Source organism: Chiroxiphia lanceolata, chromosome 12, assembly GCF_009829145.1.
Source record: "Chiroxiphia lanceolata isolate bChiLan1 chromosome 12, bChiLan1.pri, whole genome shotgun sequence".
Lineage (NCBI taxonomy): Eukaryota > Metazoa > Chordata > Aves > Passeriformes > Pipridae > Chiroxiphia > Chiroxiphia lanceolata.
In genome coordinates, this window is record NC_045648.1 from 8,686,185 (window position 1) to 8,713,038 (window position 26,854).

The 26,854-nt window shown below is 40.3% G+C and overlaps 1 protein-coding gene across 4 annotated transcripts in view; it reads left to right on the plus strand.

Annotated features, from left to right (window-relative positions):
- Nucleotides 1-297: 297 nt before the first annotated feature.
- ARNT2 (aryl hydrocarbon receptor nuclear translocator 2) overlaps nt 298-26,854 on the plus strand; it is a 97,854-nt gene continuing 71,297 nt past the window's right edge. For 2 of the 4 annotated variants that reach the window (XM_032699981.1, XM_032699985.1), the window contains exons 1-2: nt 300-492; nt 25,410-25,521. In XM_032699981.1, coding sequence (XP_032555872.1) covers nt 462-492; nt 25,410-25,521 — 143 coding nt within the window. In that variant the 5' untranslated portion in view covers nt 300-461. Of the gene's footprint in view, nt 493-19,225; nt 19,359-25,409; nt 25,522-26,854 lie in introns of those variants that run through there. The other 2 variants (XM_032699982.1, XM_032699984.1) reach the window with 2 other exon arrangements.

Sequence of the window (26,854 nt, forward strand, 5' to 3'; positions counted from 1 at the left end):
CTTCCCCTAATTTAGGGAGGTGGGCAGCTCCCCCGCCCCGCGCCCTCACCGCCCCCACCAGCGGTCCCTCCCTCGGGGGAATTCGCGCCCCGGGGGTCGCGGGTTCGAGCCCCGCCAGAGCCGGGGCCGTTGCGGGGCCGGGTCGCGGGGCGCTCTGGCCGGTTCTTGCGGGGGGTCCCGGGCGGGCACCCGCGGCCCGCGGGCCCAGCGCACATGTGCGGCCGCCCGGCACATGCTCACTGAGCGCGGCGCATGAGCAGAGGCGGCGCGGGGCCATCGGACATCTTGGGCCGCCCCGCTCGGAGCGCGGAGCGGGACCCGGGGCGGGAGGAGCAGCCGCCGCCCCCGCGCCGCCCGGCCCGCCCGCCCCGCCGCCTTCCCCCTCCCGCGCCTCCCCCCCGGGCTGCTCAGAGCATCCCTCCGCCCCTCTTGCATTTGTGTTAATTCTTCTCAGAGACAAGATGGCAACGCCGGCGGCGGTAAACCCTCCCGGTGAGTAGCTGCCGCCTCGCCCCCCAAGTGGCACAACACGCCCCCGCCGCAGGCTCGCACCCGCCCGGCTCGGCGCGGCCCCGCAGCCCTCGGGCCGGGCGGTCCCCGCCGCTCCTCCCGCCGCCCCCGCTGCGGGAGAGCCGGGCCAGGAGCCCCCCGGAGCCGGGAGCCCTGGGCGGGTTCCTCGGGAATGAACAGTTTCGCATAAGCATCGCGGGCACAGGGCAGGAGAGGAGCGGGGTCGGGCAGCGGGCACCGCGCAGAGCTGTGCGTGCCCCGGTACGAGGGGCAGGTTTAGTGTCGGGCGTGCAAAGCCAAAACAGGGTGTTGAAACTGACCAAGGGCACCTCGGCGTGTGCCATGTGTTTATTTGTTTCCCAAAGGACGCAGTAAATATTTTGCGTTAGTGCTACAGTTACTAAGAGAAGAAACTTACAAGAAATTTTCCCTTTGAATTTTTGCGTGAGGAAAGACATTCCCTGACGTTTCCTTACGTGTCTGTGAGATGCAACATCTGTTTTGTTGGGTACTTGATGAAATAAAGTGAGTTTGGATGAAATGACATATTTGGATGAAACGACATATTTTGGAGATGTACTTGGGTCAACTTAGTGTGAATCAACAGGTGTCTGACACTAAAAATAAGTGAGACAAGAGATCTTGCACTGGGCTCAATACTAATGAAAAGTGTTGTTATCAAAGGTCGATTCCTGGTTTACTTGTTTTAGTACGTGCTTGCATTGTGTCACTTTTTGGAGAGCCAGGTTCAGTTCTGACAATTAAGGGCTTGCTTGAGTAAATGCCAACTAATGTGTAAAGCCTGTTCATTAGATTAAATCCTTCTGTAGTTGGTAGTGTAGCTGTCATGCTGAAAGTAAATATTGTGATATAAACAATTAATTTGGTTCAGTAAGTGCCAATGAAGTAAGCAGGAACTGATATTTGTCAATCAGATTAAGTTTTAATGTCAGAATTCTACATATTAAATAAAAATCAATATTTAATGGAAGGTTATTAAATTAATATTATTTAGTTTCCAGGATACCATGTTGCGCATGATAATGGAGAGTTTCACAGTGTGCACTCACAGCTACAATTCAGTGAGTGGTGTTGCAGAGAGAGGAGGATACAAATAGCCTTTTTTGACATGGGTTTGGTTTGCCAGTCTCCCGTCTGCTCCTCCGAGCTACACACTGAAGGAACAGCCCTGACTGCTTAGAGGTCAGTGCTGAAACTGCTGAATTACAGCAGAGCCTGGTGCCCCTTTTGCACCAGCCCTCTCCTCTTTCTGTTTCTACCTGCCTGCAGCTGAAGCAACAGAAAGATGTGGTTGCAGGAGGTCCAGTGTGCATGGATTGCTTAGCCTCAGAGTAGGGCTTTACCATTGTTCTCCTGTGACCACTTTGGGAAATGAGAGAGCGTTACGGGATTATGGAAGAAACTTCAAAAAAAAAAACAGGGAAAGAAGAGCCAAGTATGTTGTCTGTGTGCAACTCTGTGCATCTGATATGGTGAAAGTTGACTTGCAGCGTGGTCCTCAAACTCTCTGAAGCACAGATTGATGGTCTGCCGGAAGGATGAGGAAATGTGTTGGTTTCCTGGAGTGAACCAACATCTTCTGCAAGGCTGAGGTTACAGAGCATCATTTCACTCCTTGTCTGGGCAGATGGAATAGATCTGAGCTGAAAGACAAACTTGCTGGTTGTTAATGATCCTCCCACCTTTCCTGTGTGTAAGCGTTGTCAGACGAAGCTGTGCATGGGCAAAGTCAAAATGAGGGGTTTTTGGGCTATGAGGAGAGGAGACCTTTGATCCGTAGCGTAGTGCTGCATTTGCTCTACCACGGACAGCAGAAGACAGAGAGCTGTGTGAAATACCTTGATTTGTGCTGTGGCTTTTAAAGTCATAATTTGTTGCTTCTGCTCTTTTTTTTGCCTTAACTGTGAAGTGGTGCAGAGAAACAGTCAAAATCTGTAGCGAAATTATTTTAATCCTGCTGTTTTCTCTTGGGGACAGATCCTCAGCTGAAGGACCATGAAAGTAGCCCTGTTAGTGTTAGCGAAGCTGTGCTGCCTTGTGCCAGTTGACTTTCTGATCTGCAGTGTTAGGGGAGCACAACAGAGAGATTAACTTGTTAAGCATCTTTAATGATGATTAGAAATTACAATATGATTAAATTTTTATTAAGCAATTGTCTGGGGTTCTAATAACAGTTGATAATTTAGGCAGGACATTAACTTGCAGCTACCACAATACAAATACATGTGATTTTAGTCATATTCTAGGCAGTGGAATGGGGATTAGGCGAGATGGAAAAGCTGGGTGTTCTGTAACTCTGGGACGTCTTTCAGTGTGGGATCTCTTGGTTCAGAACCATGCACTGCTCTGCAGTAGCATCTTCTCTCTCGTGTTAGATGCAGATTTATCCATTTTCCCACTGTTCTTTTTTCAATGGCAAGTTTGAGTTGGAGAAGTTCATGGGAGTGGGGGCAGTTGGCAGCCTCTCCAGGCTGGGGCTCATGGGAACTGCAGTGTCAGGGACTGAAGTGTGGTGGAGGTCACACCACCTCTCTGGGCTTCCTGGGCTGTGTTAGATCGAAACTTATAGTTCTTTTTGGTGAAGGTGTTTGTCCGTAGCTGCAGCTGGACATTGCACTGACAAAAAAGGGGGCTCTGCGAGATAGGCTTGTTCCTCTTCCTGCATGCTTAGCTTTGGGAACAGATCTGGTTAGAAGTACTTCGTTTGTCATAATCTGGATGACTAACTGGAGTGTGAAACACAATACAGGTGTGTGGGAAGCTCATCTGCATTGGCACAAAGCACCAGAGTTAATTTATTTCCTCCTGAAATAAGATTGGCATATTAAATGGGATTTAAGAACAAAAAAATTGTGGAGGTGTAACAAGCATTTCATAAATTATTGCTTGCAGCAAAATAACTTAGTGCCATGTCTGTTTTAAATGTGTGTATTTTTGGAATGCAAACTTTGTCCATAGCTGTTGCTACTTTGGGGTCAAACTTTGGTTAACTTGTGTGCAGTACGTGATGTGGTGGTTTGTGTATTAGCTAAGTTGGATTGAAAACATAAAACTCTTAATGAATGTAGGATTTTTTTTTTTCCTGAGACATTGCTTGGTCTTGGGTAATGAGTTCTAGTCTGGCTCAGTCCAATGTGTGAGCAGCAACTTTCTACTGTGGTCAGGTGATATGAAATGAACTGTTTGTATCCTTTCAGTTCCTCCTGGTGAGGTATCCCTATAGATTGCCAAAATACCACAAATTCAAAAGTCAAGTTAGGAGAAATCATGAGGTAATTTTGAGTTGATCTATAGTTACCTTAGAGGGAAGATCCCTTAGGATGCATTTTTGGCTACGTTTTAAGATTTTGTGAATCCTTAGGGTTATATCCTTATATTTAATTGAAAAAAAAAAAAAACCCAAGCCTGGGTTGTTCATGTAATCCCTAAAGCTCCTTTTAACAGTTTCTTTTTAAGCAGAGAGCCCAAAATCCAAAGGGTATGGAGGACAGCATGTCCTCAAAAGGGCATCTGCTAGAGATTGTCTTGAGGTGGTGGGATGTGAGAAAAAAAGAGTTGCTGGGGCTTAAATATGATCATTACAACCACAGCAGCTCACGAAGGGTACTTCTAGCCAATGGCTAATTCAAGATATGAAAAAATTGGGGTTGTAACTCGAAGAAAGATGATTAAATAAGCTCTCTTTGCTTCCAGTTTGTAATTTTATGTCATATCAGTGAAAGCTTCTAACTCAGCCCTGCATCTGAGCTCTTGTTCTAGGCAAGTGCACTGGGTTCTGGGAGTTGGTTTTGGTTTGTTTGTGTTTGTTCAACTTGGGAGTTTCTTGGAGATAAATCATTCTCCTGTTTCAACTGGACATTCTGAGAACCAAATAATTTGTTACCCAGTTTTACATTTGCACTCAAGTTACTGAGATATTAAGTGCTGTGGATGAATTTTCTTGATGCTGCCCATTCCATGTTCCCATAAGGAACTGGCTTTCTAAAGCTGACAGTCTGGCCCACATTCTCCAGCTTTGAAATTCATCAGTAAAAAAAAAGGATCTACTTCAGTGTATTAGATTTTGAATTGTCTGTTCAACTCAGAACCCAAAAGTTGTTGTGTTTTGTTGTTGCAGTTCTGCCCTTCATTCCAATGCAGCCGATCCAGTAAACCAGGAAATCAATTTCACAGCATCCTGGGAAGTAAATGGAGTGTTCTGGTGATGGAGGTTATAATGAGTTCTGATGTTTCTGGGATGCAAAAATGTAGTCTTCATTCTAAGATAAAGTTGAAAAAAAAGGTCTCAAAAATAGAACACTCATTAGCTAATGGGAGGTTTACATTGCAGATCTTTTTGTTCTCTTGTTTTCGTAGGTTTTTTTGCTGCAGAATTGGTCCATAATTCAGTCAAACTGTGAGGTGCTAGTGCCTCTTGAATTGTTCTGTGATAATGTTTTGTCCTTCAGGACTGTGTACTGAACATAAACTGGCACTGATGAAATCTCTTTTTTTTTTTAATAATTCTAATATGTAGGTATAACAAAAGATTTCATTATGGGATATCTCTTCTATCACAGAATAGTTATTTAAAATTTGCATAAGTAGCTTGTGGTTAGTTCCAAATGTTTTTTCCAAGTAGAATAATGTTTCCCCATGCCTCTAATAAAAACGCAAAATAAAAGAGAGATTGCTGATTTCTGTAATACCATATGGTGTTGCTGATTTTTCTTACCAGTAAGGAAAATTGCAAGAGAGATTAGGTAGCAAAGGGAAAAAAAATAGGCTTTTCAAAGCAGGCAAAATAACTCTGTTGATGTAGTGATTATTGTTATTAAGAGGACACAAATGGGGCTGTCATTATTAAGATGTGTTCAGAGATTATGCTTAAATGGTTGTGAAGATCAGATATGTGTGTTGTTTAGAGTAATTTTGGGGGGCTTACTGCTTCATAACTGACAAGCGAGAATGGAAAATGCGTTAATTCAGTGCTACCTGCAGAAATTACAATGTTATTAAAATATACAGTAGAAAAGGGAAAGAGGGGTCTTTGAGTTTAAGAGATGGGAATTTAGATCTTGGGTCTTGTTGTAGATCTGTGGCAGATTTTCCAGTCTATCTACAGCAAAGTGTCTTTGGCTGGCCAGCAGTGTCTAGAGATGGATGAATCAGCTCAGGATGAGCTGTTCTGTCTGGCCAGCTCTGTGGAGTGCAGAGATGCTGCCTTGGATGCAGAAGTGTGCACCCACCAGCACAAGCTACAGTCTTTTCTGACTGTGAGAGTGTTCTCAGTAAAGGTTATGTGGGAAAGAAATCTCCAAAGACAGAGGTGCTACTTTACTATTCTGTAACATAATTTGTGCAAAAACTTAGATTTGCTGGACAATACAGGCAAAAAATTTGACATTCCAGAAATCGTGGGTGGGCGCTTGCTGTACAAACCATTGGTACAGTTTACTTCTTGCTAACAGTATTTTCTTTGTTCAGCTGTAAAGCATTTCCTGACACCCCATCTGTATCAATCATTCTGTCAAGTGGGGAAAAGAAAAATTTTGTGAAGCTGCCTTTGTACATTTAAGTTACCTTCTGATTGTAATCGGAATTAGATAGATGCACATTGTTAGCAAAGCAAAAACTTAAAAACCAAAAAATTCTTTGCCTTCCATTGTTTAAAAAAAATACATGTGAAAATTAATGGATTGAATAAAGCCACGTGGACCAAATATCCACTTTTTGACTGCTCCAGAAAGAACTACTTTGTCACAAAATGTTACAGGATTCCAGCAAAATCTGGCCTTTAAAGTGCAGAAATTACGTGGTTTGAAACTGCAAGGAGAAACAGGATTTTTTAATGAGGGCTGGTTCAAACTTTAGTTTGGGTAGTCAGAATTTCAAATGGATCTCGGTTTTATTGTTTACATGGATTAATGTCTGTAGTCATGCGATGAGCAGTGAATTAGAAGCTGTTTTCAAGATAGATGTAATTTCCATTTTTTTGTACCCCAAGCACGCTGGTCTTCCTTGAGCAAAGCCATCTGCGCAGGGAGAAAGAGAAATCCTTTGTTTTGGATACTCTACATATTGATGAATGTTTCTAAACTTTCTGCTTCCTCTCCTTTCTGTCAGCTTTTTTTCCCATTTTGCCTATCTTTAGTATTTGTGTCCTGTGGTTTCAATCCTGCTTTCCACACTTAGGTGCCTCTACCTTTCTCACAGCTCCTGTAAGTACCATATTTTCTCTGTGGAGCTGTGCTGAGCTTTGTATTGACTTCTCAGTTAGTATTGTTTAAATGTAAATGAATCCTGGCATTCTACTGGTGCTACTCCCAGGTCTTTCAACAGCTTATAAATTCAGATTCCGTTCGTCTGAAGTTCCCCTTAGAGAAAAGTGGTACTCTTCTGTTGTAAGTAGCAACTGTGCTGCCTTCTGTGTAACCCAGCAGGTACTGTAAGGTATAATCAGTTGGCTCAAATTAGGAGCCTCTATTAGCTTGCATCTGCCCTAGATGTGTATGTGTTGCTGTTTTGTTCAAGGACAGCTCATAATATTAATTTCAAATGCTTAGATTTGAGCTGCTGCAGGTTTTTCTCATCTGAATGTCAACTGCATGTGACAAATAGAATAATATGGAATAATTATAATTTTTTTCTCTAATCAACCAAAAGGGGTGTTGAATTGTTTAATTACTGGCTTTGCCAGCATGCAGATGGAAAGGCTTTTCAGGTAAGTTGCTCCTACAAAATGCCTGAAATGGATAGTAATTAACAACTGGCTCTTCATTGGTATGTTAATTATGCTGCCATTTGTCCTGGTGCCTGTCGTTCTTTAAATGTTCAGTTACACTGAACTGAAGCGTTCACTTCCTGGCAAACACAGAATGTATCAGAACAGTTTGACTCTCAGATATATGCAAATATTTTATGGGAAGAGGCATGCCAGTAAATCACTGAGCTGCAAAGAACAAAAACACTGCATATTTGTATTCTTCAGAGGTAAAAGCAAAACCTGTTTCTGAGGAACATGCAGGCCTGATTTTGAAAAATGGTCTCTAGTACTCTACCAATAACAATCCAGAACACAATTCTATGCAAGTAGGTCATTTTAGGGGCTTGTTACTGCTGGCTCTTTCTATTAGTAAAGGTAGGTGGACAGCTGGGTGCTGTTAAATGCCCTTGAAATGCACATGTTTTAAAACTGCAATATCTGGAATGAAAAAATCAAACTGGAATAGAAATACTTTTAAAACTTGGGATAAAACTGATTACTTTAATTCTCCTTGCATCCAAAATAACTTCTTGTGAATAGATCACAGTCTCAAATGTTATTTAATTTAGAGTTTAATTCTTTAGAGAATGCAGATTGTCTTCTGTTTTCCGGACAGTACTTTGCAAAGTGCATCCCCAGTCTCCATGTACTACTGCAATAAATAACAGGCTGCATCTGATATGCCTCCAAGTCATTCAGTAATGTCCTGGAGAGGGGCAGGCTGCTGAAGTTATGTGGCTGACCAGCATGTGAGTATGAGTCTAGTTAGTATTTTAATTTGCTAAGCTGCCAGGTGCAAAGTGGTTAATCTGCCCAAGGCACGGTGACCCTCAGCAGGTGGCAGAAGTCAACCCCTGAAATGAGGTGCTGATTGTAACAGTAGCTGTGGGAAGTGGATTATAGTAATAAAATTAGCTATAAAATGGCACTGTGTGTCACTGAGTCATGCTTCATCTTTTAATGGACAAAAAATGTTGTTGCTGTTGGTTCTGGATTTCCATTGTGTTGCGTCCAGTGGAGTTGCGAGCAAAGTTCCCAGCTCAGTTTTGAGTTCCGCTTTAAAGACTTAAAAGTGCTGTTAGATAGAGAAGCTTGGTTTGAAATGCTAAATTCTGACGTTTACAGCCACTGAGGGGCAGATCATTTAGCATCAGTCTGTGGAAGCTTCCCTGTGAGAGAATTTGGGAAAAGAGAGGCCAGTCTGATGACTACTCCCATGAGTCATGTTCATGTAATAGTGTTTGGGGACACCAATGGTTTCCTCAGATTTAATTTTTTTTTTTTAAAGCATTTTTAAGAGATCCCCTGGCCTTCTGCATATTACTGGCTCACCCTGAAAATGCTCTGCACTTTCTGTAATGCACAGTGATTTGACCAGTAAAAAACAAGGCTCTATAATGAAAACTTCCCTTTATTTTAATGAGATTTTCAGTGACCTTAGAAATACAGTGTCTGATTATTGGAACTATGTAAAGAATTAAGAATTTCTAGGGTAAAGTTTCCTCTGCTAATTTTTTTTGTTTTCATAGGCAATGTTTCTGGTTTATGGGGGAAAAAAAAAAAGAAAAGAAAAAATAAGTTTAATTTGCTGTGCAATCAGGTTTGTGGGAACAGCAATTGCATCTTAGTTGCAGTGTATTTTTGCTTACCAGTGAAAGTTTGAAGTATGCATATTCATTGTTGAAATTAAAGTAAACGAACCATTGCTAAGAAAAATGCAAGAGTATTTTCAAACTCTTTTGTGAGGACTGGAAAATAAGAATCCTTTCTGACTGCATGAGGTCGTTAAAAAGGTGCACTCAAGTCCTAATAATTATTCATCACCTCCTTTCTTGCAGACAACTTAGCAGACCAGAGTTTCTGTGAAAATAACTTTGGGGGTATTCAGCCCTTCATTTTTATGTTGCAGAGGTATCTGTGTGTCTGCACTGCAGGATTGATGCCTCCTGCCCACTGGGTTCTGACCATCCATGATCCTGAGCAGGCACAAGGTGTTGAGGACGTGTTCTGTTCTGGCTCTGCAATCACAGCAGGGATCTCCAGGAAAGGGGACAGGGGACTGCTGGAATGAAGAATTTCTTAAGTGAACGTTAACTGTCTTTCCTGAGTGCCACGTGTTGAGGCCTACAGAGTCCAAATTTAAAATATTTAATGTCTCTGTAGATTCCCTGCCATCTCTGAGTTAAGGTTGGTCCAAGTGGAGCTATTGTGCTGGAACTGGATTCTCACTAAGAACAAAGCATTCTAGATCAGACTTGTGCTACATGGAACTGCTGTCCAAAAATATACCATTACAGACATTTTAGAGTTAAGTATAAGATTTCCATTATGGATACTAACAGAATAGGACAACAATGGAGAATTTTCTTCCTTCTTTGTTGATGGTAGTCACTGTGAAGTACTTGGGTGTATATGAATCTTTGGGTTCCTTGTAGTTTATTCAAGCTTGAGACTTGGGTATTGAATGATCACGGCTATTGGGTTGTTTTTCTTCTAAGTTAAACCTGAGTGTTTCTGGACTTTCTGTACTCTCTGATGTCTTCTTGATATACCAAATAAACATCTGCCTTTCTGAGATACAGTAGTCTTTTGCTTAAATATATGTTGATAGTCTTTCACTGTTCAGACAGGCTACCATCATCCATTTCCTGACTCAAGACTTAATCTTACTTTTTTAATGGTCCTCCTTTCTGCTTCAGAACCCTTTGGTTCTGAACTGTAAATGGGACTGAGGCTTATAATGGTCTTTAACATTTTAGTGAAAGCTGCCGGTGCCAGTATCTTTGCTCTTCCCTTCTATTACTTGTATTTCTCTCTCCAAGTTCCATGAATGTTTTAAAAGAAGAAGGCACGTAAATATATAAATAATGTTTGAGGTTAGGCAGCTGTAGGATGGCACTGTAAATGAAATCTTAGCACTAGTGTACAAGAGCTCAATTAAAAGATGGGTGGTTTTACTTGTTGGCATTTTGGTTGAGTAGAATCAGTTGGAGATGTGTGAGTGGGTGGAAAGAACATTAACGTGAAGTTCATGCTGAATTATGTTTTCCTTGAGGAAAACTATTCATTAGTCTCATAGCTGGCACATGCCTCTTTATTCCTTCTCTAAAGTAGTATCTGACGGCTTTGATGAAAAGGTTGATATGACATTGAGGAATTGGTTCTGCCTCATCTACTGATGATGTGCGAAAGCCTTTCTGCCCTTGGCAGAACTGAACAAACCACAGGCACTGTGCCAGTCCTCACTTTGCTCTAGGAAGGGCATACATGTGGTAAATGGTTGAGGGTGTGAGGAGTCTTGGCTCCATCTCTGTTACCTGTAGAGGTTAATGACATTGTATCCGAGTTCAGCTCCAGAGCTTGTTGTGTCTCCACCTAAGCCCCTCTGTTGGTACTGGTTTTTCAAGATGGTCTTAAGGACAAAATGTTCTTTCATCATTGCTAAATTGAAAATGAATGTAGTGATTATGAATAAGAACTTCAAAGACCGGTAAATTGTCACTGTGCAGGAAAATTCTTGGCTGTTACAAACTGGCTGCATGTCTCCTGTGTGTCACTGGCTGTCTCGTGTCTGAGAACTGAGCAGGGAAAGAAGGCAGGCTGGTGGTACGGGCACAGGACAGGGCTCAGGTTTACTACAGATTTCCTGCTGGACCTCTGACAAGTAACATTTGCATGCCACAGTTAAGTCATGTGATTTTTTGTTTCCATTTCTCTTACCTCCAGTTTGCATGTTCTGTTTATAAGACTGTGTGTTCTGGGATGCTTTTTTCATTTGTGTCCGTTATAAAATGACATATTTGCGAGAGAGTGTGAAGTGCCTATCCTGGTGCAAGCAGAGAATATTTTCTTTTTTGTTGTGATGTCCTAATTGATAGTTTTAATAATAGAATTTTATTGCAACCACATTTACGTTGGATTAGCAGAAATTTTTTTCTCCCTTTGGGAAGGAGCAGAGATAAAAAAGCAGAATATGTAGCTTCTTTCTCACTGGAAACAGCAGTTACTATTTATTCCAGGCACATGAATAACCATTAATTTGTATTTTCTTTACAGAGTAGATGTGATATTTGGATAGTGTGCTTTTTAAGTGCCTTAGAATATACACATGATGGATAGTTATTTCAGTAACTAGCAACGATCCACCTGGCTTTACAGTATTAATACAGGTTTTACAACTTATTTCTTGTTGTCTTGACTTAAGGTTGTTTTTGACACTTAATTTGCCTTTGAAAATGCATTAATTTGTTCTCATCCAGTTACCGTTTGTATTAAGATTGAGAGCAAAATGTACATTGCTTCATACACCAGAGAAAGGATCAAACTATATGAAAAATACAGTTGCACTGAGTTAAAATTCTGATATAGTTTTCGAATGTTTATTGTGTATTTTCAAGTGGAATTTGAAAGTAGGAAAATGCATTATATGGGGGTATTTGGTTAGTGGGTTAACTCAAACTGCTCTTTAATTCAAGTCAACGAGCTGTCACTGGAAGTAAATACATTTCCAGAAATCAAATCATGATTCTTTCTAATGTTGAAATATAAATCATAAAGTATTTGTAGTGATTTCTTGGTAAACGCGTTTGGCTGCCATTGGTTGTTTGCTTTGTTGTGCAGGGTCCCCTGTAGTAGCTGGAACCTGATCACCCAGCTTGGAATTCAGACTAATCTTGTGTGTCCTGTGTACTTGTCTGGGCTGCTCTTCAGTCAGCAAATAGCGAAGCAAAAACCTTAGTTTGGTCAATATTTACAGACAAATAATAAGCTTGTTTTTTAACAAACAGCCAGTTTGTTTACAGTGAGGCTTTTTTCAGTATCATTCTTCACTTCTGTATTTGATATATCCACAGAACTGTCTGTATACTTTGGGGAGCAAGTGGCTTGTAATGGATGTCAAATCATGTTTAATATGAGTATGGTGACATGGAAAAATAATGCTTTGTTGTTTTATGCTTTCTTTGTTTAGTAGTTCACTGGTAGAACATCCAGTGAATTCTTGTATTCTGTACTTCTGAAAAAGCAGTAAGAGCCTGGCTATTACTGATTGCTTATTGGAAGTCTAACAGAGCCTACCTGGAAACAGCATTTTCTCTCTTATTTTAAGATTGGTAATTTCAGAAAGCAAAGTATAAAATTCAGTATTATAAAAGCTATTCAGGAAATAGCTCTATGAAGAAGTTAGTCATTAAAATTTTGAAAATCCATTCGAAAATGAGACATTTTTGGGTGTGTAGTAATCCTAAAGTAACAGTAAGAAATCTTAGAGTTATGCAGCAGAGCATGGCATTTTGTATTTTCTATATGCCATAATGATGAGCCATGCTATTTGGAGCATTTTTGTGGGAATAAAAAATTCTAGAATTTAATGGAAAAAAAAAAGGCAAATGCAGCTACCTTTGAGTATCCAAAAGCCTGTGAGCTTTTGTTTTGGTGTTTTTTTGTTGTTTTTTTTTTTGTTTGATTGGTTTGGGTTTTTTGTTGTTGTTGTTATTTGCAGATATGGAAGATATAATATGTGAAATGACCCAAAAGGCAAAATATTCTAAAAAGCATTTAGTGAAGGGGCAGTGAAAGGTGGGAAAATCACAAAGACTTTAATTGTAATTTTGTTTATTTGCAGAAAAATTCACAGTTTGGGAAACTCATCTGCAAAGATGAGGGTAGCTGCTAATAAGGGTTGGTATATCAGAACAGTTAAGACTTCAGAAGAAGTTCTGAAGGTTGTCCTTGGTGGGAGGTTAAACTGAACACATCCAGATCGCTGAGGTGCCAGATGAGCGTTGTGGGAAGACTGGGCTATTCTTTTCGGGTGGCTTTTCAAGGTTCAGTTTGATTTGGATTGAAATTTTCATATCCACAGCCCTTTTCCCACGGTCTGAAGGCTGGACTATAGTGTTTTATAAACTGGGCCTGGGATTTGGAGAAGTGATGGCTTGGAGTAATAGATTACACAAGCAGCCTGTTCACTTGTACATCTTATAAAGTCATGTAAAGTTTTTGAACCTTGTTGCTACTATGGGAAAGTGAGGTTGGCTGTTTTCTCCCATCTTTAGGGGAAAAAAAAAAAAAAAGAAATGTTAATCAGAAAATCTCCTCTGACCTACTGGAAGTTCAGTCAGGGATAAAATGAACTGAATATTTACTATGCCCAGGCTGGGTTTTTGAAATGGAATTAAGTGTGGGGGTTTTTCCCCTGCAATTTTTAGACAGAGAATGCTACCTTAGAAATTGTGAGGAAAGGAAAAAAATACTAAACCACACCCTATTTTTAGAATGTGTTTGTGATGGATAGTTATTTTCTTTTTAAGGTATTTCACATAAATATTCTTATTCTTAGTAATAAATTGGGGTATGGAAACACCTAAAAGGCCCATTAATTATTGTAACATCAAATAAGCATCATTTGCTTGTTGATCAAGCAGAACTGAAGTCATTAGTGCTATCAATAGAATGCTGTTTAATGAAAACAATAGCATTCTGATTACCTAACAGTGCCCAAGGACACTGTAAATATACTGATAATTAAGTATTTGGTGATGCAAGTTGCTGTTCTGAATGAAATTTAAAATTAACATACGCTTCTGAGGCACTCTTAAAAATCTTTGTAACAAATAACGAAGGCATTTGAAGGACATGAGTAAGTAATTTTCAATGAGTAATTTAAATCAGAGTGGTTTGCATTTTACATCTTTGTCGTTGGGCCGTGTTGTTCCTGAGCTTTCTGCAGCTCATGGAGAGTCAATGTCTTGGTTTCTGTGGGTGAACCACAAAGAGCTCAGGTCTTTGGTCCCAGCTTGGTCAGTGGCTTGCAGGGCAGCTGGTGGGTCACTACCACAGCAGTGGTGGTGGGTTTGGTGTGATGTAGTTTGACAGTCACCACTTCCTCAGAAATAGGATGTGCAGATTTTTCATGGTGTTCCTTAACAGCCCCTCCATGACTTGGCTCACTAAGGTGACGACCAGAGAAGATTCCTCCTGCTCTGTTGTATTAAGCAGATCGGGTGCGACCACTTCTGTCTCGGTCTGGCTTCTTGGATTTTCAAATTTTTAAATTTAGGATAAATTTTATAAATACTTGCACCTGTGAACTTAGACAATATTTTCTCAATGGAAATCTATTGAGCCAAGTCATGGAATGAATTCGTTCACAAAAACATCTCTGCTCATTATTTCAGAAATATCTTGTCAAAGTTCTTCCATTGTGAACCAAAAGTTATAAATACTGCCTTGAATGCTCTTGAAATCCCCTGACTTCTACTGTAGTTAACAGAAAATACGGACAAGTGATGTTGGCAATGACTTTCATGTGAATTTTGTGCATTTCTGGGTAGAGAGAAAAAGTAAAATTGTTGAGAGAAGACATTGAATTCCTTGGAAGGTTGGGCTGCCTCTGATCTGTATTTGGTTAAGATCCGGTTTGGTCGGTGTTGTAGACAGATTTATTACCAATTAGCTTTATTTCTTTGCATATTTATAGCTATTGAGTAAGTTTTATGTAGTTATTAGTACTTTAAAGCACTGTCGTCTTGTTATGATGTAAACTGGAGAACTACAGTATTGATCTTGGTGGTTTCTTTCTTGTGTAAGTATTTTAATAGCAGTTTCAAAACAATTTCCATAAATTAGTAGTTGAACTTGTACATGAACAAAATAGATTTGTGATCAAGCACTGATACTGTTTGAAATCCAAACCAACTTCTATTGCTGGAAAATAGTTGCTACATAGATAGTAAAAAACCAGACTTCTTGATAGAAAATCATAGAAATGTTATTTAAAAATAAATAGTTTGAATATAAATGAATAAAAATGAAAGCTTAAATGATGTTGTAGTGCAGATAAACTATCAAGCAGTTACTATTGTTTTTATTTTTTTATCATAAAACAGTTGCATAGGACTTTATAAAAGGAAATTCACTTGCAAACGTTTTTGACTTATATTTTGAATTATATAATGGAGAGGAAAAAAGATGAGAAGGACAGATAGCAGTGATGGTATAAAACAAATAATGAGTGATCTAGAGCAACTAGATCATGCTTTCCATGTTGCTTGATGGAAAATGCTATGGATTTGCTTGATTTGATTGCTAATAAAATAAATTATAGTGGTAATTGGCTAATTTCTTATATTTGTAGAAGAAACACACCTAAGGAATATTCATATCCAGTGCTCATGATGTAAAAATGTGCTGTCCTGTCCCAAAAGTAAAAATTTTCAAGCCCAACTTGTCTTTTCCAGCACTGGCCAAAAGCAGGTGCTTGAAGGAGTGTAAAATCAGAAGAAGCATGTGTGGTGCTTCCCTTGGGTACCATCCCACCCTCCAGCCATGTGTGACTCGGAGGCTTCTTGAGACAGGCATGACATTTGGTTTGTAGAGCTCAGTGAATTTCCTTTCCACAGTTTTGGACAGGCTCTACTAAAACCCATGTAATTTTCTAGCATCCTCAGGTTCCCCTTGCAGGGAGTTTGGGGCATCCAGAGATAGTCGTGGCTGGTCAGGAAGGCTTGGCAAAAATAGCAAGGGTGTGGAAGATATAAAAGGTGACAAGGGGGAAGTTGTGGGACAGTCTGACTGTAGCTGAAACGGTTTCATGTTGCCCTTGAGGAGAGGACTGGCTTGAGGTGACTCCCAAGAGGGGACAAGCAATGCAGTGGGAGAAGGAAGCTAGGTTTACTCTCGTGTTTTATCTTTGTAGTCATGAGGGCGGCCAGCAACGGATGTGACAGTGTGCAAGGCAGGAAATGAGGAGTGGTTGGATGAGAGGGTTTATCCTTCTGTATAGGCAGAAGTCCAATCTCAGTAAATCTTCGGAATGCAGAGGGAGATGTGACAGAACATGCCCATAACTGAAATCACAGTAAAGCTGATGTACAGTGGTGTGGGTTATTTTTTTTAACTTGCACTTGAACAAATTGAGAGTTATCCAGTACAGTCTGTATGTTTACTGAGCAGCACGCGTTCTACCAGGACCTTTTAACAATTAGTGATAATCTTGTGGGACAGGGCCAGTGCAAGTGTTTTGCCTAATTCAATATTATTATGCCTGGCTTTAGTGTAGTTTCAGCTGGTCTTGCAGCTTCCACTTTACCTCCTGAAGTTTTACTGGATGAAATACAGCAAGTGTTTGTTTCAAAAAGGGAAAAAATTGTCCTGTACGTGAATTTCTAATTGAATGCCAACTAAAACAAGCTAAATGAAACAGACTTGTTAAATGAAGAATTAATGGACTGAGTGTGATCTGTCTCTGAGAAACTTGAAAGAAAGTCACTGCAGTTTATTATTTTTTCCTGGTGTTTGTTTGCTGAGGCTGGGCGTGTGCTTTCACAGTTTGTGTGAGTTCATTAATGGGTCAGCTTTGGACACTTCTTCATAACAGAACAGCCATATATGCTGTTTGCTCGGTCTGATGCTAAGTAAAAAGTATGGAAAATAACACTGAATGTTACCTTCTGTTTCTTGCACACAACTTATAATTATGCAGTTATTTTTGGCAAATACAAAATGTCAGAGAAGGAGAGAGAATCACCATTCATTTCGAATGGAAATGATGCATAGTTTAGGGAGCTTTGTTTTTTGGTAATTTACTTACTACTTTTGCCATGTGTCAGTAATATCAACCAAAATAATGTCAATAAACCCAGGGCAAATTAATGGAGAAGACAATTAAGTGTAGAATTATGTTCTATCAGTGCATGATCATGTGTATAATGGCCGAAGACTGTCAGGTTCACATTCAGACACCTCAAATGATCCTTCTGCTGTTGACTACAGTTTTACTGTGACCCTTCGTGTAAGGACCTTCCTCCCTTCTTTTAATAGTGTTTCCATCAATCCTGAAACAGCCTTTCAAAGCCAGATTTTCATCCTCTCTGCAGACCGGCCTTTTACAGTTGCTGCCCTACTTCCCCGCGCAATTTGCATGTTCAGTTTCCCACTTGTGACTATTTATACCTGAGACACTTGCCAAGTGCTGGAGGCTCAGGTTGTGTTTTCAATGTGAGTCTACCTCAGGTCCTTGGAGTTGTTTCTAGCTCACTTTCTCTCATGCATTTCCAGACCTTGGTTGTAGAAGTGCTTTTCTTCTAATGCACCGTTGTAATCGCGGTCCAGACCTGGGCACTCTTCTGTTTGTCACTTCTGCAGTGAGAAAATTGTCAAATTTTAGAGGCAGGCCAGGTGCTTAAGTTCAGGTGCATCTTCGAGTTCCTTCTGCAGTGCAGGTACAAGCCTTGTTTTAATTCTGAGAGGGCTTATTGTTTTCTAAGACTAGAGATGTGCTTTCAGGACAGGAGCCATTTAAGCCTCTTTTTTAACCTTTCCTCCTTGTTTTGAATTCCAGCAACCTCTTTTGAGGGGAATGGTCACAATTTGGCAGGACTTGTCAGCAGTTGGATGTATTGGCTTATTAGAGGGAGTACAAGGAATAGTTCATCTCAGTCAGAGGCTGAATAGGTCAAGAAGAGATAACAAGGAATTATGAATAAGAAGTGGAAAAATAACCAGGGAAAAATTCAGGGTCATAGGTGCCATGCCATTTGTCAGGAAGATAGGAGGAATGACAAAGTAGCTACCCTTTCCCTTCTTCCCACCCTAACTTTAGGTAGCAAAGTGCATTTTCTGTCTATGCCTCAAGTTTAATTTTTAGTCTATAACATTCCCTGCAGTAGAGGCAGAAGTATGACTCCAGGTCTTCTTCTGGATCATGCTAAAGGCCATCCTGAGTTTGTTCAGTTGTATATGGGTTGTTGTTGGTCATGTAGGCACTGAGCATGGATGTGGTCCCCACCCTTTTCTTATGCCCTGATATCTGTGGAAATTGTTGTGCCTTGACCACAGGATAGATATTAGATATGGATGGATGGAATTACCAGACATGACTGGAATAAACAGAGTGATTAACATGAAAATAGGAAATAAGAATATTTTCAAAATAGCATTCAAAATCACATAGTACTGTATGAAATAGTTTTTTTGTTTAAAGAATCATAAGATTGACATTTTTACAACTGGGTTTTTGGGTACCATGGTTTCTGCATCTAGTTTTGAATGCTTCAGAGGACTCTGATTTTCAGTGTCAGCTGCTCATCCTGCAGAGATCTGTCTTGCATTGTCCCTCAAGATGAACACTTGAAGCAAGAATTCCCCTAAAGCAGACCAAATCCCTCTTAGTAAAGGTCTATTTCTAATTCCGTGTCTGCATCCCACCTTCTTTTGCACATCCTTGTGGTGGTGTTGAACTATAGGGCACACAAAAAAGTATGGATTGTACTGAGATCCCAGGGCTCCACGAATGGGTTGTGTGAATACAGCAGTCAGGTGTGGGGGCACCATAGAGTAGTTTGCTCTTTGGCTTCTAATCCTGCTCTCCTGGTCTACTGATGGGGCATATGGTAAATGTCTCTTAGATTTGTCACTAACTGGCATCTCCTCCAGAGTCAGAGCAGAAAAGGCAGTGAGCAAGATGACTGGATTTGGCATCTGGAACACCAGTTAGATCACTCTCTTAAATTGCTGGTCCCTGTCTCTGCTGAACAGCCCCTCAACTGAACAGCTTCATCTCCCCCCCTGCACGTATGCTTAACATTCACCTGTGATGCAGATGGATGATAAAGCTCTGATTTTAATTTTAAAAAAGGGAACGTTTCTCTAGTAACGTTCTAGTACCTAACCATATGCCCTAGTTTTTCTTCAAGATCAGGGGTGAGCCCCCACACGGAGCCCAAAACGCAGGACATCGTGGTGGAGGGGGAAGTTTTTAATTAATTAGGGTTTATATATTATTCATAAAAGCCCTTCCTATCTTAGTAGCTGTTTCCAGAACCTAAATGGTTAAAGTAGAAAATGTTAGTAATTTTGCTGCAAATAAATTGATCAGTATGCAAGACGGTTGTCACCGGCTGAATCATGGTCCACAGTTAAGGTAAACAGATCTGTGATGACATTTTCTGAGCAGAATACCAATGCTGCTACATTTCTTCCCAGAGGTTTCTGACTCTTCTTATATGCGGATAAAATTTCTCTCCTAGAAGGTTTTGTTCACGGGAGAGAAATAGCATCTTTGTAAGAATCTTCCTTAAAGGTGGGATCTCTTATATTTTGTGATTTATTTGTAATCGTGATTCTGTTGAGAGCATGGAAAGGAATGTTTTTGCTTTTCTGCATATCCTGTCTGTACAGTAGATCTTTTTGATGTGGAGCCTATTTAAAGTGTCTGGCAATGGAATGCAAGTAAAACAGTATTTAACGGAGTTATCAGGAACAATGAAAATGTTTTATTTTTTATATTCTTTGAGAGTGAGCTCTGTTTTATAATCTCTGTAGTTAACACATAAAAGCAATGACTAAATATACAGCTACATTTCTAGCATTAGTGTTTCTGTGAAATATTTTTGACTACATGATGGCTTCATATTTTAATTGGCATATTCTGAAGTAAGAGATATGATAAATTTTATTCTTAAATGTCTCTGTGCTAGGCAGAAAATCCCCTTTGCAATTGACTGCAATCAAAACCTTTTAGCTGAGATGCATCCAACTCCCGTATGACTTCAGGGTAGTGAAAAATACAGTTTCCAAAGAAGTTTTTGAAATCTGCTTTCTCAGAATATTTAAAAGAACATTTTAAAATCTCTGTGTATGATGCTGTTGATGGGAGAGGGCACGTTTGTAATTCTGTGTTTAGGCTTAGATCCACATTTACTTGGAGGTGATTGACATCTCAGTCATTCTATGGATTAGTGGCTGGAAATCTGTCACATTTGTATTGATAAAAGCAGAATCTCCTTCGTTCAGTCAGATGCTGGTATCTGACTTTAATCTCATTTATTACAGTAGATGATGAAGGATAAAAGAACCCTGTGGAGAGCATGCTCAGTAATAGCAAACCTGGAACTGGTCGTTAAAGTCAGTGTCAGGGATTCAAAGTCTCTTGGAGTTGGCATTTCTCCAGTAGACTTTGGATTTAAACCTGGCCCCGTCCGGTGTCTGTAGGCAAGGGGAGTATAGCTTGGGTGCTTGAGTTGCTGAAAATAGTGTAGTTAATAGGACCTTTTGTAAGATGGACTTAGAAAGTCTTGTCATGCACAGCGTCTGGTTGTATTTCAAAGCTGCACAGCAAGATGCATGGCTGTGATTCTGGAGAGAAGCAGAGCAGGGACCGTCAGCCCCAGAGCTGTGTGGTGCAGACTGTGAAGACACCTGGCCAAGGAGCTGCACTTCTCTGGGGGATGTCTCAGCAGGTCACAACATTTGTGTCAGAGACAAGTTAAGGCTGCATTTCAGGTGGTTGTTCTGGGGTGGGGTTCAAGATTTAAAGTTTGGCCTTAAGAGCCATGGTTTAATAGTTCTCTGCCTGAGAAGTCCAGGTTCATCCTGGCATATTGCACTGTCCAGTAATTCTTGCTGTGATTGTGGTTCTCATGCACTTTCACAGCATCTTTGTGCAGCATTTAGCTTGCGCTTTGTGTTTTGCTTTGTGAAGAGCACAGTAACTGTTTCTTGTGCAGGTCTGTATAACAGAGTTTGAGATGAACATGGATTTTATTGGGAGTAAAACCCTGTGTTTTATCCCTGTATTTTTAATGTGCATTTGCAGATTGTTTTTCATTTCAAAAAGAGCCCTGATTATTTTGGGGGTGACTTACATGTGGCACTGAAGAAAAGCGTAATATCCAAACTTGGAGTGTTCAGCAGTGAAATTAATTCTGGATAGAAATGGAGGGACTAATTCTGCTGCTTTTACATTGAGCACTGACATTGTCCCTGGATTAATGAGGCCCCTCAGGGATCCTAAAGATGAATATAAGTATTAGGGGCAGGATCAGGCCTGCTTCCAGACGTGACAGTGGTAAGACGAGCTGTAAGGTGTCATCTAAACTGGAAGAATTGTGAGTGAAGATCACTGAAGATTGTGAGTGTTGTGTTGGGTTTTGTTTTAATAGCATTTCTGTGTTCTTTGCCAGATCTCTAGGTAACTCTGTAACCTTCAAAATTAAATATTGTATACATTTTTTTCAGCAAAAAAAGTAACTTCTGTTTGATGCTAAGGAACGTCTTTTAAGTAAATTTGTTCAGAACACTGCCTTGATGCTTGCAGATGATTTCCATGAATGTTCAGCTTGACCTTGTTTTACTTTCTGAGAATTATACCCTTATGCTCATGTTTTAATTTTGGGTAAAGTAAGCAGCACTTGCTTTATTTCTGTTGGAAGAAGGAAGGTCCACTCTTGGAATGTTCAATCTCAAAAAGAGAACAGCTTGTTTCATAACTTTTGTTGTGGCTGAAACATTTCTGTGAACATCAGTGTTAACGTGTCTGGACATGGGTTTGATTATATGAGCCTGGAAACATGATCTTTATGATTGTTGACCCAGCATGTCCTTATATATATAAAAATATCAATATCAATAACCAACTTGACACCCTTCTGCAGTGCTGGACTGTTATACTAGTTTATGCTCCAACAGAGTAACTGGGACTGCCCTCAGTTTATATTGATGTAACTTCACACAATTGCGGGTTACTCTTATGATTTTTTTATGTTGGTTTTTTTTAGCTCTGTGTCCAATGCACACACCACACCTTTTCTTTGTTTTATTTATGGTAATAGGCTCCCTGGAATGCCTCTCTACGACAATATTTCTATCTGAGTCTCCAATTTATGGGTGTCTTTTTTCGTCTCTCTTGTTTTCTTTCCTGAGCAGGTACAGACAGGTAACTTCTCAGATGCTTGGTCAGAGAAGCAGCTGATGGTTCCATCAGATTTTGCATCTGGCCCTGCCTTCCCAGGTTGGCCCTCATTTCTGAGATAACGTGTCAAAGTTTCTACTTTTCTCACCAGCTGTATTTTATAAATGTAAAAATATCATCTTGTCTTTTTTATATGCTTGTGAATGAGTAGAGATGAAAGTAATTTGGGAAGCAGTTCATATCCATTCCTTTGTCTCCCCAGTTCTTGCAGCCTTCAGCAGAGAACTGGTCCTTTTGTGAGCCAAGTTTTTACAGCCAGAATCTATTGCTTACTTTTCTGCACAACCACCCAACTTCGATAGGGCTTCCAACACCCTGTTGGCTGCAGCTGAGCACTTGGTCACGTTGTCACCTCTGTTCTTGAAGTCCTCCTGTGGTGCTCTGGTGTCACTGTATGCCAAGACTGTGTGTGAGGTGCTTCACTGCTGCTCTGGCTGCCCTCACTGGGGCAGGTCCGGTTCAGATTGTTCCCTGCTCTGTGCTGCTGTTGCTCTTGGAGTTGCCTTCTTTGCTGTATTTCCTGCCTGGCTTGAAAGAGACCCAGCCCTCTTGGTTTCTCCATCTGCAGAGCTTTGATTCTGTTGTGTAAGGGAAGAAATTTTGGAAAGTGACTGCACTTCTTAGCAGTGTATGTCCACCCTCGAGGGTCTCAGGAAAGCTGCAATAGATGACACAAGGGCTGGTGTCTCTTTGACATGGAAACTCTAAAAGTGTCCTACAAACCGATGTATGTGCAAGTTTCTCATACCTTCAGACTGTTGTATAATGGAAAGTCTTGTGATTTGAAGGGCCTGAAGGATTCCTTCCTCTTATCTGAGCTTTCTTGTGGATTAATGAGAGTGGATCCCCTGATTAATTTTTTTTGTCGTGCTTATATTTGGGGAATGGAAGTTTTTGAAGGCGTCTTTTTAGAGCAGTCAGCACAATGAGCTTGGTTTCATTCTCCTGGGACTGTGAAGATGTACGTGAAGGCTCTTTGCTGTAAAGAAGTTACTTTTGGTATTGCACTGTTTTCGATGTGCCATTCTATAGAATCAAGATACTTATATAGTAACTCTTTGGCTTACACCCTTTTACACTGATGATCTATTTGTTGCAGAGTGTTTTCTTTCAGGTGTTTTTGGACAGTGACATAACTGATCCTCTGGTTTGGTAGTTTGGCCATTCCTTTAACCTTTTCTTTTTCTTTTTCCTTATACATAGTTTCTGTTTGTCCTTCCTACTTGAAACCTGCTAGCTACCCTTGCCTCTTTCATCTTCATACATGAAAGGCTGAATGTAAGAGCAGAAAAGCAACTCATTCTGCCTATTCACAACCATTCAAACTGCACAATGATCGAAACATATCTGTCTGGGTCTCCCCAAGTTGTCAGTGGTGAGAACAAGTGCCCTATAGAAAGAGGTTTGCTCAACCTGTTTTGGATGTACCTCCAAGCATGGGATGCGTATGGGAGTGCAAGGGAGCTTTGTTTCCTTTTTAGTGATGTGTAAAGTTGCCTTAAATAGTTAACTTTGGCTTTTGGACTTTTAAGAGTAGGTGAATCCAACCCTTGGCCTGTTTTTTCATCATCTTTGTTTTAGATTGAGGAAGATGAGGTTACAAGAATTTCTCATCACGGTAACAAAAACTATATTGTTTTTACTCTCTAAAAATACTGCTCAGAGATGATCTGAAATTGTTTTACAACTACTACTTTAAAAAAATCTGATCTCCTTGATGATCTATACTGAAATGTGTTTCTGAGTGACAGGGACACTTTGTAGGTAGATTTATTATGGTTTTTACCATCTGCTTTAATAAATGAGCAAGCAGAGCATTTCAAAATGACCTTCAGTTCTGTCCATGAAATGTGAGTTTGAATGTTCTGAATGAATTATGGGCATTAGACTGCTAAGGGTACTTATTCTGGAAATACTGATTTACTGTTGTTTGGATGCTCATGCTTTTATTTGTATGGAAATATGCTAATGTACATTAATGTTGTGTTTCCAGATAGCTGCAGCTTTAGCCACAGTGGGACTTTCTGGGGTGTGGGGTTGTAGGCAGAGATCTCCTTGTTTGGCCTTGTAGACTTTGTTAAAAAATATTGCTCTGTTGCTTTTTAGTTGAAGAGGAGTTAATAAAAGTAAATGTACTAGAAGAAATTCATGAAATCAGTGAACAGATAAAATGTTATTATTTGAAATGCATAATATTGCATAATGGATGTATATAAAGTATGGCAGAGATGGAAGTGCTCTCCAGACATAATGAAAGAACATGGATTCCTGTTTCCATAATTGAAGTTATTTTGTACTTATCTGTTGGGAAAAAAAAAACCACACAGGATTTTTTAACAGATTTGCTTTCCATTAGTAATTATATTTAGCTATAGCTCCAGATAACTTGCCAAGATTTTTTAAAAAGAAAAGTTGGAAGGAAGATGCATTTTCTTTCAAGATAATTAAATGTTTTGACTGTAGATTTTACCTCCAGAGTGAATAAAGTATATCTGCATTTAAAAGTTATAATTGCTCATATAGTTTATAAGAGTTACACAGAGGAAAAACATGCTTAATCCATGGGATAGAAAGAAAGGTTATAAATATGTTATATTCCACTTTTCTTTTTTAAAGTGTTATTAATAGGTTTTATAAATACTTGCCATTAGTGGTATGAAAACCATTGCATAAGGTGAGCTCTTGCTGTTTCTCAGATCAAAGTTTAGAGGTTCGAGGAGCCCATTAACTTGTGGCTATACCTTGAGCACTGGCAGAGGGATGAATATCAGCCTGGATTTCGGGCTCAGTTCTGCTCTGCAGGACACCACACAGAAGTGCAGGAAACCTTCAAGGTCTGCTAAGTTCAGTCTGGTCCTCTAATGCCTTCAGAACATAAATAATAAAAACCAGTGTCATCTGATAATTCATCTCTACTCTAAACTCTTGACCTCTCTGGCAAACTGAGAAGGTGGGGTTTTTTTTTGTTTTTCTTGAGACCCTGGTACCACAATCCACAGCTTCATTTGTCTTGGGAATTCAGCTCTGCATTTCTGTACTGGGCACTTTAACTGTTGCAAAAAGGTTGTTGGCCTTGATCTGACAGCCCCTTGGAGACATAAAATGAGAACCATTAGGTCACTTGAAATACAGAGGTACCTACCTGTGATTGTCTCCCAGGCACTGGTAATGGCTATTGACACAACTGGGCTTCTTGTAAGGGAGCTGTAAATCTGCTGGGTTTTGGTAGGAGAGCTTTATTTTTCCTTTAGAAATAAAAAGGAAAACTTTCTCTGTTTATTTTGGAAAGGGGCTTTATCTAATGTTGTCACCACGGGTTTCTCCTTGAAGGTAATGGATTAAAGGATTTACCCCACCTCTTTCCCGACCTCTGCTTTACAGAAATGGCATCAGATATTCCTGGCTCGGTGACCTTGCCAGTGGCTCCAATGGCAAGTGGACAAGTGAGGATGGCAGGATCCATGCCTTCCAGAGGGGGAAAGCGTCGCTCTGGGTAAGCCATTTCTTTTTTCTTTTTTTTTTTTTGAGGTCTGGAACTGGAAATTACTGGTATTGTAAAACTCAAAGTGTACCTGTATGTATGTGTACATTTAGTATGTAATGTTTTATGTGTCTAAATTACATTATGACATTAGTCACTGACGTTTTGTTTTTCTCTTCAATATATCCTGCTCCTTCTGCAAGATCAAACGTGCTGCTGTGTGGCCTCTTGTTTTGCTTGTTTCAAAAGACTTTCAGGTTTGGCAAAGCATCCAGAAATGGAGCTTGGATCCTGTGACTGTTGTAGATGTAATGAATGCATATTGCCTACATCTGCTTAATCCCAGAATGATTTATCATGTGAATAAAAGCAGCAAGATTGCACATGCAGACTTATCCAACTTCACCTGAAGGTTGCACTTGGAGTCTCTTAAATGGAGGCCTATTTAAAGATGTTTTCTTTATAGTTCCAGGTACAGAAATACCATGAACAGTCCCCCTTCACAAATCGTGGATTATGATAGTCTGGGTCTCTCTGGAAGCGCAGCACAGTCTGCTGCTGGGAGAAGGGCCTGAAGCAAATTCAGCCCTTACACAAGCGTGGGGGCTCTGCTAAAGAAGGAGAACCCAGGGAACTTCAGAGGTTGATGTGGTACAGGGATGGTTTTTCCACATCTGATTGCTCTGTGGCAACTCACAGTAATCCTCTGTGTTAGAAGAAAAGTGTAGCAAGAGCTTCAAAAGAGTAGAAAACTCCTCCCTGGTATTAACAGTAACCCCCTGTTTTTATCAGTGGTTGATCACATATAATAATGGTCTTTAGGTGATGCTTCCTCAGAGATACCTGATCTGAGACTGCCTTCAAAAGAGATTGATTAGTCTTATATTTGGTCCTGAATAAGACAATGGTAGGGCTTAACAGGGTTGATAGTGTGAGTAAAACCTTCAATGAGGGGCACCTAAGGAAAAGACATTATTCCTTGTGAGACTGCTCTGGGGATTGTTTGCCAAGGTCTGTTGCCAGTTTTAGGTGTCTGCTCAAGTAGCAGTGCTGGACTCTCAATCTTGGAGTGAATTAACAAGGGAGAAGGTGGTCTGTGCCTCCAAAGGGGAGCTAAGTTGGTGTGACATGAACACTCCGGCTGTTGTTCCGAGACAGGTTCCTTTGAACAGAACAATTTGGAGATCTGCTCGCACTGAGTGTCCTTCCTTTGCTGAGCTAGCTGTATGAAACTGGTCTGAGAGACTCCTGAAATCTGTCTTTGACAGGCATCACATTTTTATTTTCAAGCTGCTGAATGAAAAAACCTTTTTAAACTTGCACTCAAAAGAGAAAACAGAGCATT